The 16,438-nt window shown below is 37.2% G+C and overlaps 1 protein-coding gene across 3 annotated transcripts in view; it reads right to left on the bottom strand.

The window, feature by feature from the left end:
- Ros1 (ROS proto-oncogene 1, receptor tyrosine kinase) overlaps positions 1-16,438 on the bottom strand; it is a 125,297-nt gene that overhangs the window by 1,329 nt on the left and 107,530 nt on the right. For all 3 annotated transcript variants that reach the window (XM_078019335.1, XM_078019336.1, XM_078019337.1), the window contains exons 40-43: positions 12,474-12,571; positions 12,026-12,229; positions 10,803-10,937; positions 4,993-5,156 (exon numbers count right to left, since the gene is read on the bottom strand). In XM_078019335.1, coding sequence (XP_077875461.1) covers positions 4,993-5,156; positions 10,803-10,937; positions 12,026-12,229; positions 12,474-12,571 — 601 coding nt within the window. The remainder of the gene's footprint in view (positions 1-4,992; positions 5,157-10,802; positions 10,938-12,025; positions 12,230-12,473; positions 12,572-16,438) is intronic.

Below are 16,438 nucleotides of genomic sequence, written 5' to 3'. Positions count from 1 at the left end.
CTTAAGATAATATGCACTGAATGCCTATACAGGTCAGGCTATATTCTAGGTACTCATGATACAAAGTTGCTGCTCTTCGGAGTTTACATTTTAATGGGGAGAGGCAGACAATGAACTGCCAGACAGCTGATTCTATGTCAGGTGTCGAGAAGCATGATAGAGGACAATTTGGCAGAGTAGGGGGCAAGAGAATTATGGTAGTGGAAAGAGGCTGCTATTTGAGATGGGGCATCAGCAAAGTGCTCTTTCATGAAGTGAAATTCTAGCCGAGACACAAATTAAGTACGAGAATTCACCATTTGCCTATCTTAAAGGATCATCCAAGGAGAGAGAAAGGGAAGAACAAGGGTCCAAAGGCAGGAACAGGCTGGTATGGATTGAAGAACAGCCAGGCAGCTAATGTGGCTGGTCCTCCTCAGTCATCCCCCTGGGTTAAATATCATATGAAACTATTAATGCTAATTGGCATGTAAAACTGGCATGCTTATGACCCTCAAAGGGAACATATATAAACCTAGCAAATTTTGATCACAGGGTCAAGGGAGAAGGTCAATGACATGAAACATTAGTAACTGTTAGGATTACTACTGATTCTGTGAGCTCTTTTAGAGCACTTACTACATGCCAGACTCGATTCTAACTATATACGTATGTTCACTAATTGTTCTCCTATTAATTAGGTTTTAGAATTGACCCCAATGAACAGATGAGGAAAATGAGGCATAGAGGAGTTAAATAATTTGCCAAAGTTCACTCTGCTGGAATGAGTCTGTGTCCTCCCAGCAGGGTGGGTAGAGTTGCCATGCTGTGTGAGGAGGAGCCATGTGGGCAGTGTGCCCTGCAGAAGTCCTTGGAAGCACAAAGACTGGACACCCAAGGGCGAGGAGGAGTGGCTGTCAGCAGGAAAATGGGCAGTGAGAGGGTGACTGGCCTTCTTCACAATTATGCTCATATTGCTTTGCTTTTATCTACTTATGTCATACATTTTCAATTCTGTGAACATGATAAATACTCAATTACTGTCTCAGAATTACCACAGTAGTATACTTATTGCCAATTTACGTCTTCGTAGGCATGCCCCAGATGAGACTATGGGACAAAATGGGTTAAAGGTGACCTCCTCACATAAGGAAATAAGAGGTCCCATAGAAACCTAACTACAGAGATTCTGAGCCATATCACAAAATTATAAGGAATCAAAATGATACTTATGCAATATAAACATCAATATAGAAACATTAACTCTGAGAACTGCTTGTTTTTGTTTGTTTGTTTGTTTGTTTGCTTGCTTGCTTGCTTGCTTGTTTATGCAGTGCTTTCCACTCTCTGGGTATTCCTACCTGGATGAGAAATTTATAATCAGAAGCATTGCTGTCTTTTCATAAAGTATCATTTTAAAAATCAGAAACGTTTCAGTAGACAGATGATAGCCCTTCCCTTTCTCCTCATCACCCTTCGAGCAGGAAGGGCATTCCAATGTGTGCCCTTATTGGGTGAGGCGTGCTGGCCTGCTTACCTTGTGCACATAGCCCCCATGTGCACCCAGGTTTGGGTTATTTGGAATGGATTTAAGTTGATATAGGAGAAAAAATAAAATTATTTCAAAGGAGTAAGGGGTATTATACCTGTTTAGGGAATTTAATGGATCTACCTATTTATCATGTTCCACACCTAAACTACAAAACTGATTGTATTATAAGAGGATACAAATTATATCCCCACTCTATATCATAAGGTATATATTTCTTTTGCAAATCCCCCCTATTGCTGAAGAACAAGATGGCCAAGCTACAAATGGGGCCCTTGGGCATCATCTCATTTTGTTCAAAATCATCATGGATCACATGAATCATCTGAAAAATCATTTCAAACCTCATAAGTAGTCGGACAGTGTTGTAAAATATCTCCCCCATAGAAAAATTTCATCAGATGCCAATCCATGCTGGAAACCTGTGGAAGGACCCAGCTGTTATGATTATTTCCAACATGTACTAGTAGTCATTGAGAAACTCGCAAGAATAACTTGCTAGGTGTGCTGGTAGCAATAGAAAATATTTTAAAATGTTAGGAAGAAATAAGATATTTGAGTAGTTTGATGACCCATGATTAGGAAAACTAGGATTTTTTTTTTAAGGGCTTAAAGAAATTAGGCTAAAGGAAAGTTTAGAATTTCAACAAATACTTACATCTATAATATAGGTCTTCCCACCAGCTACATCAATGTCATACCTTTAAACCTTTAAATATTACATTGGAAAACTTGTACCAAAATATGATTTTAATTTTTTTTTGCTTGTTGAGGTTTTGAGAAATAATGTTTTATATGAGATAAATATTTTTGGGGGGGCAAATTTTGCTGCCACGTCAGAGAAAAAAAAAAAACATTAGCTAACTACTTCATTGGTTCCTAGCACTTAGAGCAATATTTAGTAACTTGACCCTGGCAAGCTTTCAGCAATTAATACATCTTCTTGTTGCATAAAAAGCTTCTGAGAGACTGTGGTAATGGGAGCAGATTGTTTTGTTTATTTTTACCTAGAAATTATTTAATAGCCCACAGGTCAGACCTAAAGGCAGATACCCTGAAAAATACAATGTGTGCTCAGTAACCTCTTTAAGAGGGAAATATTAAAATAAAGCCTTCCGAGTAAGACAGGGTATTTACAGACGAGACATATGCCGGCTGACTGGCTATGTTTAGAACAGCAGAGGAGCATTTAGATTTGTTTCCTGTGGAACTCTCTGGGACTGATGAGGTGATGTTTACACAAATGTTTGGATGAAGTCACTGGGATATTTTTACTAGATGCCCAGATATGTTACTAATCTTCTCTCTCTATCCCCTCTCTACCCCATTAGGTCAGTAGGACCATAGGATAGGCATGTCTTCCTGTAATCCTAGGGTGTTTTATTAAAAAACAAAACAAAACAAAAAACAAAAAAACCTCCAATGGCTTTCTTATCTTCTTACATATTTCCACAATAACAATGAAAACAGACACCTTATTGCTTTGTTAAATATACTCAACTATCAATAAAGCAGCGTTACTAACATATTTTTCTTTTTAAAAAAAGCAATTAAGTTCAGATTCACCTTGCAGGAACTGTTCCACTATTCCCATCCTTAAAAGATTGCAAACTCTTTCATTGTACTTTCTTTGTCTTTCCTGATTCTCTTGTTCCATCATTCTCTCAATTATCAAATTTTTAGTATTTTTCATACCTCTTTTCTTTATTGGTTTTCAGGATTTACATCCATTGCAAATAACAGAATGATTGTTGCACTTTTACTAAACTTACACTTCCCTCATGGCCCAGAACTGCTTGTTTCTTTCTTAAGTTATCATAGCTGAATTATATTCCCTGTTAAACTCTTCCTATATCATTATTCTGAATATTTATGTCAGCTTCTATACTTTTATGAATAACATTTAGAATTTTAATTCTTTTTTAATGTTTTAGTTGTAGATGGACACAATGCCTTTATTTACTTAATTAATTTTTTTTATGTGGTGCTGAGAATAGAACCCAGTGCCTCACACATGTCAGGCAGGAGCTCTACCACTGAGCCACAACCCCAGCCCTAGAATTTTAATTCTTACTGCCAACAGATGGGCACCTAAATAAACTTGGTATGACCAGGACAAAATAGTGTATCTCTTCCCACAGGCCCTGGAGTAAGAAGTCATTTTATTACATCTCGCTGTGCAGCACACTATTGATAACATCATAGGGGAATATGTGGGCAATTTCCTTACCACAGCCACAGCTATATGTGATGGCTGAGATCAAAGACCCAAAAATGGAACCAAACTCTGGCCCCATCTCAGCAGTGTAATCATGGGAGAGTTGCTAAACCTCATTTTCACCATCTGTAAGACTGATTATAACACTCCATACAGCTATTGGAGTATTTAAGAAGTGAATCTACATAGCATAGTGAGTGGAACATAAAAGTGCTAAAATAAAATTAACTAAGATTGCAATTAAAATACTTTCGCAAAACAGATTTTGTTCTGTATCTTCAGTAAATCACTTGTTACCTTTCTCAGCTTCATAGATCAACTAAGGGATAGAGCATGGTAAAACGATTTCACCCCAGACCTCCAAGAGTCTATGGAAATTTCTGATAGAGTCTAAGATACAGATAAACCCTCAGGTCCATTGCGGCGGTCTCTGTGATTTTTATAAAATGTGGTTTACATACTGGAAGGAAAGGATTCCATGACCAAAGAGTTGAGTTTTAAAATGAAATGTAAGTCAACTGTAAAAATCCATACATCCCTCTGGAAAGCTGACTGTCTGTGCAGCATTTGTTTAATCTTTCTTCAAGAGCCCTTCTCCTTTGGGTTTCCATGACAATGCTCCCCTGTGGCTTTCCTCTTCCCTTTCTGCCTTCTCTCTACAGGCCCGCCATCTTTCTTAGTCCCTCACAGGAACACATACCAAACAATACACATTTTGCAGGAAAACATACAAATAAAAAGATATTCATTAAAGTAATTAGAATGGTTGCCTGGCTGGGGAAGGGAAGGAAATAGAACAGGAGAGGAATATGGGGACAAAGGGACTGAACAAATAAACAAAATAAGAGAGAAGCCCCACATAGGCCAGTGATAATAATGTGCCATAAATGGAGAGACTATAATTAACCCAACTCTGCACTTGAGGTCCAAACTAGTCTAAGGCAGGGAGGAGGAGGTGAACAGATCTCATGAAAGCATAGCCTAGCATGTTAATTCTTTCTCTAAAATTATCTTACAATATAAATCCAGGGACCATAGCACTATTTTTTTAAAAAAAATAGTCTACAAAACAAAATAATTTTCAAGGAGGAAAATTATTTCATCATCATCACTTAATTGTGATGACCACGGTGACAGTATATTATTTCTTACCTACCCTAAAATTTCTTCTGTGTACATTCTATTTAATCTTGATCAGTTCTCATTGGGGAAAAAAACTATAAAATACTTGAAAACTCAAACTTACCTTCAAAGCCTTCATTTAGGACTCCACTGGAGTTTGCCTCTTCTCTGCACTGAGAAATACTACTTAAGGAAAAATTTCTGAATAACTGAAGCTGGTCTTGAATTTTCTGGAAAGTAGGTCTTTCCTCGGATTCTTGAGCCCAGCATTGGGTCATTAAATTCCACCTGAATATGTGGATAAATACAGAAAAATAAATGATGATTGGATATCATTATTGGTAACCCAGGTAAGATCATTTTAGAAGTGAAAAACTTTGAGTTATTTCCAGGTTTTCATAACTTATTTAAGCGAACAAACAAAAACTTTGGATTCATATTTATGAGTCGCTTACAATACTATCTTTAATAGATAACACCTTTCTTTAAAAAAAAACTGACATTATCTTAATAGTTATTAATCCAAACAAATAGATGGAAGAATCTCTGTCAACAAAATCTTAACAGGACATAGGGGAAAAAGGAAATTTAGAAGTGCAAGTTAGACTGTTTCCATCTGGACATAACATTCTACCTTCTTAATAATGGTAGGTCTCCCCCTGAAAAAGTAGGGGGTCCCCTGCTCAGTGACCTCTTATGCTCCTTCCAAACTGGAAAACAGTGGGCAGTTGCTCTATGCCTTTGGGGTTGCTCACCTGATTTGTCTGAAGCCTGAAGAGGACTGAGAACCTATTTACCCAATACCTTCACCCTCCCAAGGCTATCTATGAAGTTGTCTTCTTTCTACATTTCCGCAGAACTTGTAAGTAGTGAGGTTTCTATTGATTTCTCTTTTTTATTAGACTGTTCTTATATACAGTTGTCATTCACACCTGGTACTTAATACACAACAAAGAACTAAAGGATTTTAAATAATTCTCTCCTTCTCCAAAACTTGGTTTTCAAGTCTACTAAATTTACAAAAATTGTCAAATACCTGCTCTAATTTTTTTTTCTGGAGCTAGGAAGCAGATTGGGGCAGAGACAAGAAATGTTAGTTCTTCCATACTGGAAGAAAAATAAATTGTTCAAATTATGTTAACTTCTTTTAAAAAGCACTTAAGAAAATAAACATGAGTTCTAATAGAGATGGAGCATTTTGGGTAAGTTGCTCACAGAAGGTTTCTCTAAAGATATGACATTTAAACCCAAGAACTTTGTAGGAAAATAAGATGCTAGTCATGGGAATAGGGTGTGGATAGGAAAGCACACTAGAAGAGGGAAAAGCATGTGTAAAGTCCTAAATTTGGAAAGAGCTTGGCACAATCAGAACCTGAAAGAAAGCCAGTGTTACTGAAGTACAGTCATTGAAGGGAGAGAATGAGATGAGATCAGAAGAGAAAGGTGAGATCATGCAGGTCTCCCAAACCAGGCAAGGAACTGGATTTTATGTCACTACAATGAGAAGCTGTTGAAGGTCTTAAAGAAGGCATGCTTTTTACATTTTCCAAGGATTTCTCTAGCTGACAGAGAGACAGTGGGTTGTAGAGGGACCAATTGGAAGCTATTAAGGAAGGCTAGAAGAAAAAGAGTGATGGTTTGATTTAAAGTAATTAATGGAACTAAAACAAGATTATACTCAATCACCAGGTGACAATGACCCAGAAATCATCATAGGTATTGAGTCTAAAATAACTAGTATCTATTTTAGGATTATAATCTTCAATCTCCTATAATGTGGCATATGAACTCCACTTCCACTTACTTCACTTCTTGATAAGCACCTCAGGTCAGAGTTAGCATATCAGGGTATGATAGGGAAATATAAACATTGGGTTTTGGGTTTGGGGGGTTTTTTTGTTTGTTTGTTTTGTATATTGATCTGATGACTTTTCATATGTATCACACATAATTTATAATCTGATCAGAAGAATACAAAACTTGGCTCCATTTTTACAAAATTAGAGTCATAGCTGAAAAATAACTGAAACACATCCTAATAAGTTGCATTTTTCTTTATAACCCTTGCCACTTAGAAATAAGAATGATACACAGATCACAATGGAGGATTATTAGATTTTGACGAAAGATATAAAAACTAATATCAAATCATGGAACTTAAACAGTTAAAAGAAGAAGGTTGATGTCTAATCTCAGTGTTGTGTTGAGATTTATGAGGAGGAAGAAAAGCATTGTAATTATCCACCAGAAGCATATCTGAGAATAAATGTGATTATGTTTCAAAGATATCACCAAGGTACAGATAAAATCTCTCAAGACTTGACATATTTAAGTGATGAAGGTTTTACTTATAGTACTTATTTATAACCTGCTTCATTCCACAAAAGTTTCCATATGTTCAGTAGACCAAGAGGAAGGAAGGAAGGAAGGAAGGAAAGGAGGAAGGAAGGAAGGAAGGGAGGGAGGGAGGGAGGGAGGGAGGAAGGAAGGAGAAGGAAGGGAGAAAGTAAGTAAGGAAGGGGAAGGAAGGGAGAAGGAAGCGAGGAAGGGGAGGAGGAGGGTGAGGACAAAGAAGTCATCCTCATGGCTGACACTTAGTCACCTACTTCTCATCTATACATTCACTGTACCCTTGAAAAGTTCTGCCTTTTGTTTCATCTAGTAATACATTTAAGCAGTTATTCCTACTGTTTTTCATCTTTGGAGGTTTTAATTTACATTGAATCCAATCATTACTTTTTAAAAAATTTTACACCTTTTTTAAAATAACTTCTTGATGGCAAAACACATGCTCTGTTAGTATATAAAACTTTTCAGTTCCACCATCCAGGGACAAATGAAGAATAAGAAAAGAGGAGCTATATTAAATATAAATCATCTAAAAGTCAAGAATACAACCTGTGCTTTCAAATAGCAATAAACTGGCAATGGAATAAAATAGAGAGACTTTTAAGAATTTCAAAATACCAAGAACAGAATTTCTTGCCTTTTTCAGTAAACTTACAGTTTCTATAGCTGTGGCATAGGGGGATTGTCCATCAGAAAAGTGCACGTGTCATTGTTCAGTATCATGCTTTATACACTGCACTAATTACAGTTATAAATAATCAAAGATATTACTCAGATAATAGTCTAAATAAACTTGCTGGTCCTTCAAGTTCATTAACATTTACATGATTTGGCTGCACTGTTCTACAAAAATATGCATTTATGCTTGAAGTATCTTGTTTGTCTAAGTATCCAGCTTCAAATTCCTCTACTCACTGTATGAACTCTTTGTTCCTCTTTGCCTTGATTTTTATTTTTTAAAATAGGACAGGACTCATTAGCTGTGTTCAATATTAATCTCTATACTTATTAGAGTCCTAGAGTTCATGAAGCCATGGACGTTGAACAAAGGAAAACTCCATAGCATCTTTTAGCGTTAAGGGGGCAGGTATTTAAACAAAGCTCAAAAAATACAGATTTCAAAAATCCCTTACTCATTATACTCAGTCTTGGAGAGACCCAAGATACAGTTGTACATATTTTTTCAGGAATGAAAAGAAGAGGGTGAGACTCCTGCTGCTGTGACACATCTGTCATAGAACCCCCAAGAGCTCTCACTTGAGGTAGACTGCCCTTTGATCCTGTTTCTTCTCAGACTGGTGTAGTTGTTGTGCAAACTAAAGCTGAAGAGAAGACTGATGGCTGGGCTTTCCCCCCTCCACACATCTGAGCCTATGGAGAGAGGGGCAGGAATGCTCTGAATCCTGCATTCCACTAATAGCTAAAACAGCATAGCCCTCTATGGGCTCACCTGACCCAGAGTGCATCCAGGTGCTGAGAATTTAAGCAGTGAATAGAAGAAGGTGCAGCGTGGCTCAGTGCAGACTTTCAACCTCTAAGCTGGGCCTGTGATCTCAGAGGACTGCTTCAAATAAAAATCAGTTCCCTCTGTACTCTAAAGAGAGTAGTTAATCTTTATCATGACAACTTAAGGCCTTGACCAGATTGAATGGCATCACCAAGAGCTCCATTTCCTAGCACAGCTTGTTTTGCAGGTTGGCAGTGGATCTTAACCCTTCCTGGAGCTCTGCAGAGTCATGCAGCACGTGGAAGTCTTGGAGCATTGCTCCCCTTTTTTTTTTTAATTAATAATGTAGAAATGAACTTTAACACCCCCTAGTGAAAAATCTGGGTTTCAAGGAAACTGGATTTTCATAAAAATTAGGATAATAATGTATTCAACCAATGAATTATTCAAGAGAACACCAGATAGAATATTATCTTTTCCCACTCTTATCAGGAATACTTTCCTAGCATTTTTGTAGCACTTCTTCCTCCTCCTTCTAGTTGCATTTGTGCATACCTTTGGATGGAACAAAATTTGTCAGACCTATATTTTTCCACAGTGCAAATCAGCAATTTGTTATTCATCTCCATTCTCCCCAAACAAAATAATTAAATAAATCGGTCAAAATTTATGATTCAGTATCTATTACTAACGTGCCTGTACAAAAATATTGTATAATTATGAAGAGGCACATTACCCGCTCCTCAGGGGGACATACCAATAAAAATTTAAGAGCATAAGGAAAACTCTGCAATTGAAATTTTGGGGGACATTTCTCAGTGCTTGAGAGAAGTGTTAGAATGCAAAATAGATTAATGGTTACTTAAACTTCATTTCATATTCAGGTATGCTGCGGTTTTTTCCTTAAGCTGTAGGTGAAATTTTTTAAATTTTTGAATGATTTCTTATCTCTAATTTGCAGATTTTCCCCATCTCTCCCCCAAAGGCTCATAAATAACTTTTTTTTAGGCACTGTTACCAAATCTGATCAAGTGTGTACATATCTCATCTCTTTAAAAAATATTCCAGAAGTTGTAAGAGCTAAATTAGAAATGAGTAGTATTGCAGAAACATTCACCAGTAGAACACCAATCAAGGTGCCCAGCTCTTAATCATCTGTTGGCTCAGAGCTGAATAATCCTCTAAATAACACTGCATAGTCAAGGCAGTACAACCATGGTGTGCATCCGCATACTGCTAATTCCTTTTGCACTTGTCTGTACCACACAGTTTAGCACTTTATTACATGCTGGCTGGTCACCCAACTGCACCGTGTGTGTCTTTTCATTCAAAATACATTCCAAGATGCAGAAGAGCTGTGGTGCTAGTATAAAGACATTTGTACTCCACACAATCCTCGGCTTGGTATTGTGTATATAATTGAGATATTTGGTCATTTGTTCTTTCAGAACCTCTTAGGTAAAGTGTCAAGACTTGATATTTCTTCTGAGGTTCTTCACAGGAGGCAAATGAGTATCCAAGCATAATAACCTAGCAATTTGTTTTCACTCAGATTGAGACAAAAATTACTCTCTCTTCTGGGGATCACTATCAGAATTCTATAGTGGTGAGGATCAATTTGATAGAGTCACTAATATTTAGTCATTTTGTGTTAAGTTCATAAACAGATCACAATATGTATAATTTTTAGTAATGCTATTTCCCATGGAAAACTATCAGTTAGATTAACAAAGGCAATATGACTTTGAAACAGTATATTCTTATTAAATAGGGCCTTTTAATTAAGATATTATCCAAATCACATCTCCCAAAATAAAATTAACAAATTCATGTACACACAGACAAACATACTTATTCATACACACAAAGCTATGTCTATTTGTTAGAATTAACTTGACAGGAGTATAAATAAACTCTACTGCCCAAATGTTTGTTTCTGAGTGAGCTGTCACATGCATATATAAATAAGAAGAAACTATAATGTGTTTAGTAAATTAAGTGTCACAATCAATCCACAGATTATGTGGCATACACAAATATATAAATTCCAGTTTTTATTTTAAAATGCCATATCAATGAGGCCTAAGATAATATACATTTTTGTTTGGGGGATGCTTGTGTTAATATAATTAACTTACAGATCATCAGGACAATTTCTTGGTGGTTCCAGTCTCCCTCCTGTTTGCACATAGTTTAAAACATCAAGGTTGGAATGAGCTGGATAAGGCTGGTGACCAAGAGTTAAAATCTCCCAAATCAGAACTCCAAAAGACCTAAAGATATAAAGGGTTGGCTTTAATTATACTTATTAGAGATATCAGGTTTACAATAGCTTCTTCAACATAAATTATTCCTGTGACTATGGGGCCTACTTTTGTGGTTGACATTATTGGCCTCATAACAGGCAAATAGGAGACTTGAAAAAAGTTAGAACTTAAGAAAATGTAGCACAGTACACTGCATATGGAACAATACTTCAAAAGTAATAGGAAAACTTAGTGAGGGCACATGCACACACAGAGACAAATGCACACAGATGCACATGCACACATACACACACTCATGCATGCATGTACACATGCACACACAGATGCGTGTGTGTGCATACATGCTTGCACGCTGTTCCTCCCCCAGCTAAAACTTTATTATGGATTCCACTGCACATGGCTTTAGATAATCAGTATTGGACACTCATGTGCGTAAACAAGACAGCACTTCACTATTTCTCACATTTGAGGGGGATAGAATACTGGTAAACATAGAAAGAATCCATTTTATCTCAACCACAATTTTGCCTAGGGCCAGCTCAACTTAACAGTCACTGGACAAATCTTTACATTTAAGCAACTCTAATCAAAAGTTGGAAGTCAAGTAGCAAAAATGAGGAATCTTATTCAAATAATAAAAATATGTCCAAACCTCCCCAATATCCTAATCTTTTTGCCATCTATGATTTAAAGTCTACCTGTGAATCAATCACCAAGAAACTCAAAATAGCAGACTTTTGGGCACATATTTGGGTATTAATTCATAAGCACCAATTTGTATTTGTCATATATTTAAATGCCTGTGGAAAGTAATAAAACACTTGAAGTAAATCTCTCTCTTTAATATACAATTGTAAAATAAAGGATCAAAACTGATTGGGAGAGGAATGTAAGTGGCAGAGACCCAGGAATAGTTGCATCTTGACAACCAGCTTTCACATGAGCTTGAAGAAAATCGCTTAACCTCTCTGGTCTTCTGTTTTCTCACATTTAAAAGAAAAATGGGACTAGATGTTCTTTAAAGATCCTTTCTGACTCTGATGTTTGATGTTTGATGTTTCTGCCTGTGTTTCTCTGTGTCCCATTAGGCTCACCATACATCAGACTGAGTAGTGAAGATTCCATCCATCAAACTTTCTGGAGCCATCCACCGAACTGGGAGCAGGCCTTCCCCTCTCTTTCTATAATAATCATTTTTATAGATGTCCCTTGCAAGTCCAAAGTCCCCAATCTTTACTATCCGCGAAGGACTGGTATAGTCTTTGACAGACACAAGGCAATTCCGAGCTGCCAGATCCCTATGAGACAAATTATATTTAATAATAAAGTTCCGGAAAACAGATGAGTAACACTTGTAGGTAGAATAGAAGAAAGACTTCTTACAGAAATATTGCTGTTTTGAAGGAATGAAAATGTGTTAACTACTTTGTGTGACGTGTCCAAACTATAGGTAATATGGTACCTGTAGTTGTACGGTAATATTGTTTAAAGGGTTCATAATAACCCTTTAAACAATATATTCCTCTTTAATAGAGTCTATACCTGTGAATGAAGTGCATCTGCTCCAAGTAGACACAGCCTTTTGAAATATCTACACACACATCTACCAGGTCAACCAAGTTGAGTAAAGGACCATGAAGCTGTAAGAAATTAAGGAAAAATTATTAGTACTTTCCCAATTTGCACAAAATATACACATATAAGTGTGACTATTTGGACACATACATATACATTCACATACACATTTGTATATGATGTCCTGAAGGAATTTCTAGTTATGTTTACAATAATTCAAATAAGAGAAAAATGTTTTATATGCTTTCTATTGAAACATACACAAATGAAAGACTATATTTATAATAAGGAGAGCTGATGTGGTATCTTTATTGGAAAGATCTCACACTATAAGATCAGACAGACCAACGTTTGAAAACTAGTTCTGTTATTAACTAGTTGTGTGAACTTGCTTAAATTGCTTAATTAACCAAGTAACTTTCTCATATGTAAAATGGGCATAGTAATTCTGACCTTAAAAAAATAAAAATAAAATCTGTAATATTGTTGGGACACAGCAGGTACTTGATAAACAGTAGCTGCTCTCATGAGTAGTAATAATATTTGACCAATTCTACTTGTTTTAATTATTGGCCCTGGCACTCTAACATATCAATTAAGACTATGAACTAGTTCCTCATATGAGTCTCATAAAAATTGTTAGTAACACTCTTGGAAGAAGAAGAAGGAGAAGGAGAGGAGGAGAAGGAAGAGGAGGAGGAGGAGGAGGAGGAGGAATCCAGCGCAAATATAAACTGGAGCCAGTACTGGTTGCAATGATTTCCAGGTGAAAAAAGTCAGTGAAAAATTTTATTCACAGCACATGGAAAAAAAATCAAAGTTCCTTCCTGAAGGAATGATCATACATTGTCTGTGCCTTTTCATTTTCCTGCAATTACCTGGTTTGGGCTTTTTTCATCCCTAATCTGATGCATTGAAAAACTTCCCATCTCTTCAGCTTCTTATACTTCCATTAGATCACCTTGTTGTGCCACTTCCTGTAAAATCCATTATAAATTCCTGAGTACCTCCCCACCCCACCCCCTGCCTGTGGCAGCCCCAGACTTCACCAGCCTCTCTATATGTTCATTTTACTTCCTCTTACCATCTTTTGCTTCAATCATTCTGGGATACATGTTGTTGCTTATAATTTCTCTGAATTTCTCAACCTCTCTTCTTTTTTTTTCTCCTATGATATTTTTCCCCCTTGGGATGATCTCCTTGTTCTTGATTTCCATCAACATCCTTTAATGAGCATCTCAAATGACTCCCAACCTCCAAATCCCTCAATTCCTCATGCAGAGGTGCTTTTAAGCGCTGCTCTCTGAGCCTTCTCTAACAATCTCAAATCTTGCCCTGAAACTAGTGATAATCCTACTATTCTGGGATTTAGTGTTGCCATAGCCCCACACAACTACACCGAGGGTGGATTAGCTAGGATCTGACCTTACACCAAGAATCATCCCGCCTCCAACCTTGCTCAGGTCCACTAGATGACTATCTCGTGGCCTAAATTTAGTTGTCTCCTGAGCATCCTGACTGCTTGACTGGTTCCTGTGTGTGAAGGGGAACTCTGTTTGATCTTGGTAAAATCTACTCTACTCATGAAGACTCTCTTGATTTAGAATCCTGCTCCTGAACTTCAGTCTAATGATACTGCCCTGTTCCTTGTACTGCGGACGAGATTTCCATAATGCTGCCTGCCTGCCTGCCTGCTTGGATCTATGGCTATTATCACCTCCTCTTATCCCTGATGGGGACACCTCATCATTCTATGTTGGGCCCCCTGGACTTTAGATGCTGCCCGCATCTCCTGCCTGCTGTGTCTTGCTAAACCCTTCAGATGTATTAAACCTTCACCAGATCCCATCCCTATTCAAAGCCTTAATCACTCAGGAGAAGATATAATGTAACCATTTATATCTCCTACCTTAGCTGTATCCCAAACACATGACCTCCACCAAGACACCTTCCTTGCTTTTCTTAGTTAGGAATCACCTCTCTTTCCTCTTCAGCAATATATTCTCCACCCCACTTTAATGGGTCCTTCCTAATGGGTCTACTTGAGGGTAATTGATATGTGACCTATGACAGCCATCCCTACCAAGTGGCAAGTTCCTTGAGACAAAGAACCACATCTTTCACTGTCATACAATAAATACCAACAGACATTAAACAAATGAAATTGCTCTTGAAGACAACACACATTTATTACTGTATATTTGTATTATTTTGATAGTTTTTCTTTTTTATCTTAATCCAATCCTAGAACATCAAAGCCAAAAAGAACCTTAGAAAGCTTTTGATTCAATATTTCAGTTTATGGATGAAGAAACTGAGTTCCCCAAATCGAAGTTTCTAGACCTAGTTGCAGTCAATCCTTATTAACCAGTGTGGAAGCAGGACAAGGAGGTAACTTGTACTGGTTCTTCTAGAATGTGTTTCTGAGCATCCCTGTGTAGAGGTGGCTAGTCTAGAATGCATCAACCTGAGGGGGGACATCATGTCTGGGTATTCCCTCATGGGCACACAGAACCTAACAGCATCCTGTCCTCTCTGGTGGCAGTGAGTGAGATGAAGCCCTGGAAACTTCCTGGTCAGCCCACAGGTAACCCGTGAGAAAAGCAGCAAAAGATTTGGAATATAGTTGAAAATCAGCCATTATAACCATTGGGATCTTGGGTCAATAGGTAATATTTTTAAAAAGTAGATCTATATTCTTTTGGTCCATCTTCATTCTCTCCCCCCATGTCACCAAAGTAAAACATACAAATAAACATTCTTTGAATGTGTGCATCTTTAGTTCTACTTTCTCCCTAATACTAAAATGATGATGGCGGTGGGGGGGCATGTATTTTGGAAACTCACAAGGACAAACAGGTCAGGTGAATAGATATAACAGATAAAACATTTTGGAAGACGGAAAGCAGATGGAGGAATGGTTACATAAGGGAGCCAAGATTGGGGACAGCTGACTTCCAGCAGACGGAGAATACACAATTGACTTGGTTTTTCATGATACAACCCCATAAAAGCTCCAGAATGGAGGTGGCAGGTATTTCTGAATGCAGGGATAAGGGTCAGGACAGAAAGCAAGGTGAATATTTAGTTCTTTCAGAGTTAACTAGATCCCAGACATCCTAGCATGGCAGGCATCTTTTCTCTGCAGAAGAAGAAGAAGAAAATAAAAATCTAAATCAGAAGAACTCTAAGATAAATAATAATAATAATAATAACCATATTAAAGCACTGGCTGACAATGAAGAATAAAATTAAGTGAGAGTCCTCACTGAGCTTTGAGACCTCCAATCCCCTTTTGACTTCCTGAGCTAAAACATCAGGGTTTTATTACCCAGGGAAAAAAGACCAGCAAATCCCTTTCTGTTGAAACCAACATACACTAGGGAAGAGATTCAGATGGGAGCATCAGGGGCCTGCTCAACAACCAGAAGGAAACTTCTTTACACACACAGGTCCCAGTCAGCTTCTTGGGCCTCATATTAAATATAAAGACCAGCCAAGACTCACCAAACAAGAATTGTAGGTGTGGCTCGGTAGTAGAGCTCCTGCCTCCATATGCAAAAACCTGAGTTTGATCCCCAGCACCAGGAAAAAGAAATCAACAAACATTTTGAGAAAACCTTCTCACATCGAAAACAGATTTCAAAACAAAGAGAAAAAATGAAATCAAGAATTGGAAGCAAATTAACTTTTTAAAAAAGGATTAGTATCCCAAGAAATATAGGACAAAATTTTGAATCTATGAGAAAAAATAGAATCTTATTTTAAAATGCAAAGTATAAGTTTGTGAAAAGTTGAAATATGGTAACAGAAACTTTATTCTATAAAAATTTTAAGGGATAAAGTCTAGGAAATCTATCAGAATGGAGAGAAAAAGAATAAGAGATAAAAAATAACAGAAAATAGCCAAAAGTAAGAGAATCTGAAACAAA

This window comes from Ictidomys tridecemlineatus, chromosome 8 (assembly GCF_052094955.1).
Source record: "Ictidomys tridecemlineatus isolate mIctTri1 chromosome 8, mIctTri1.hap1, whole genome shotgun sequence".
Taxonomy (NCBI): Eukaryota; Metazoa; Chordata; class Mammalia; order Rodentia; family Sciuridae; genus Ictidomys; species Ictidomys tridecemlineatus.
Note: the sequence above shows the minus strand (reverse complement) of the source record. Positions and strands in the feature narration are given on the sequence as shown.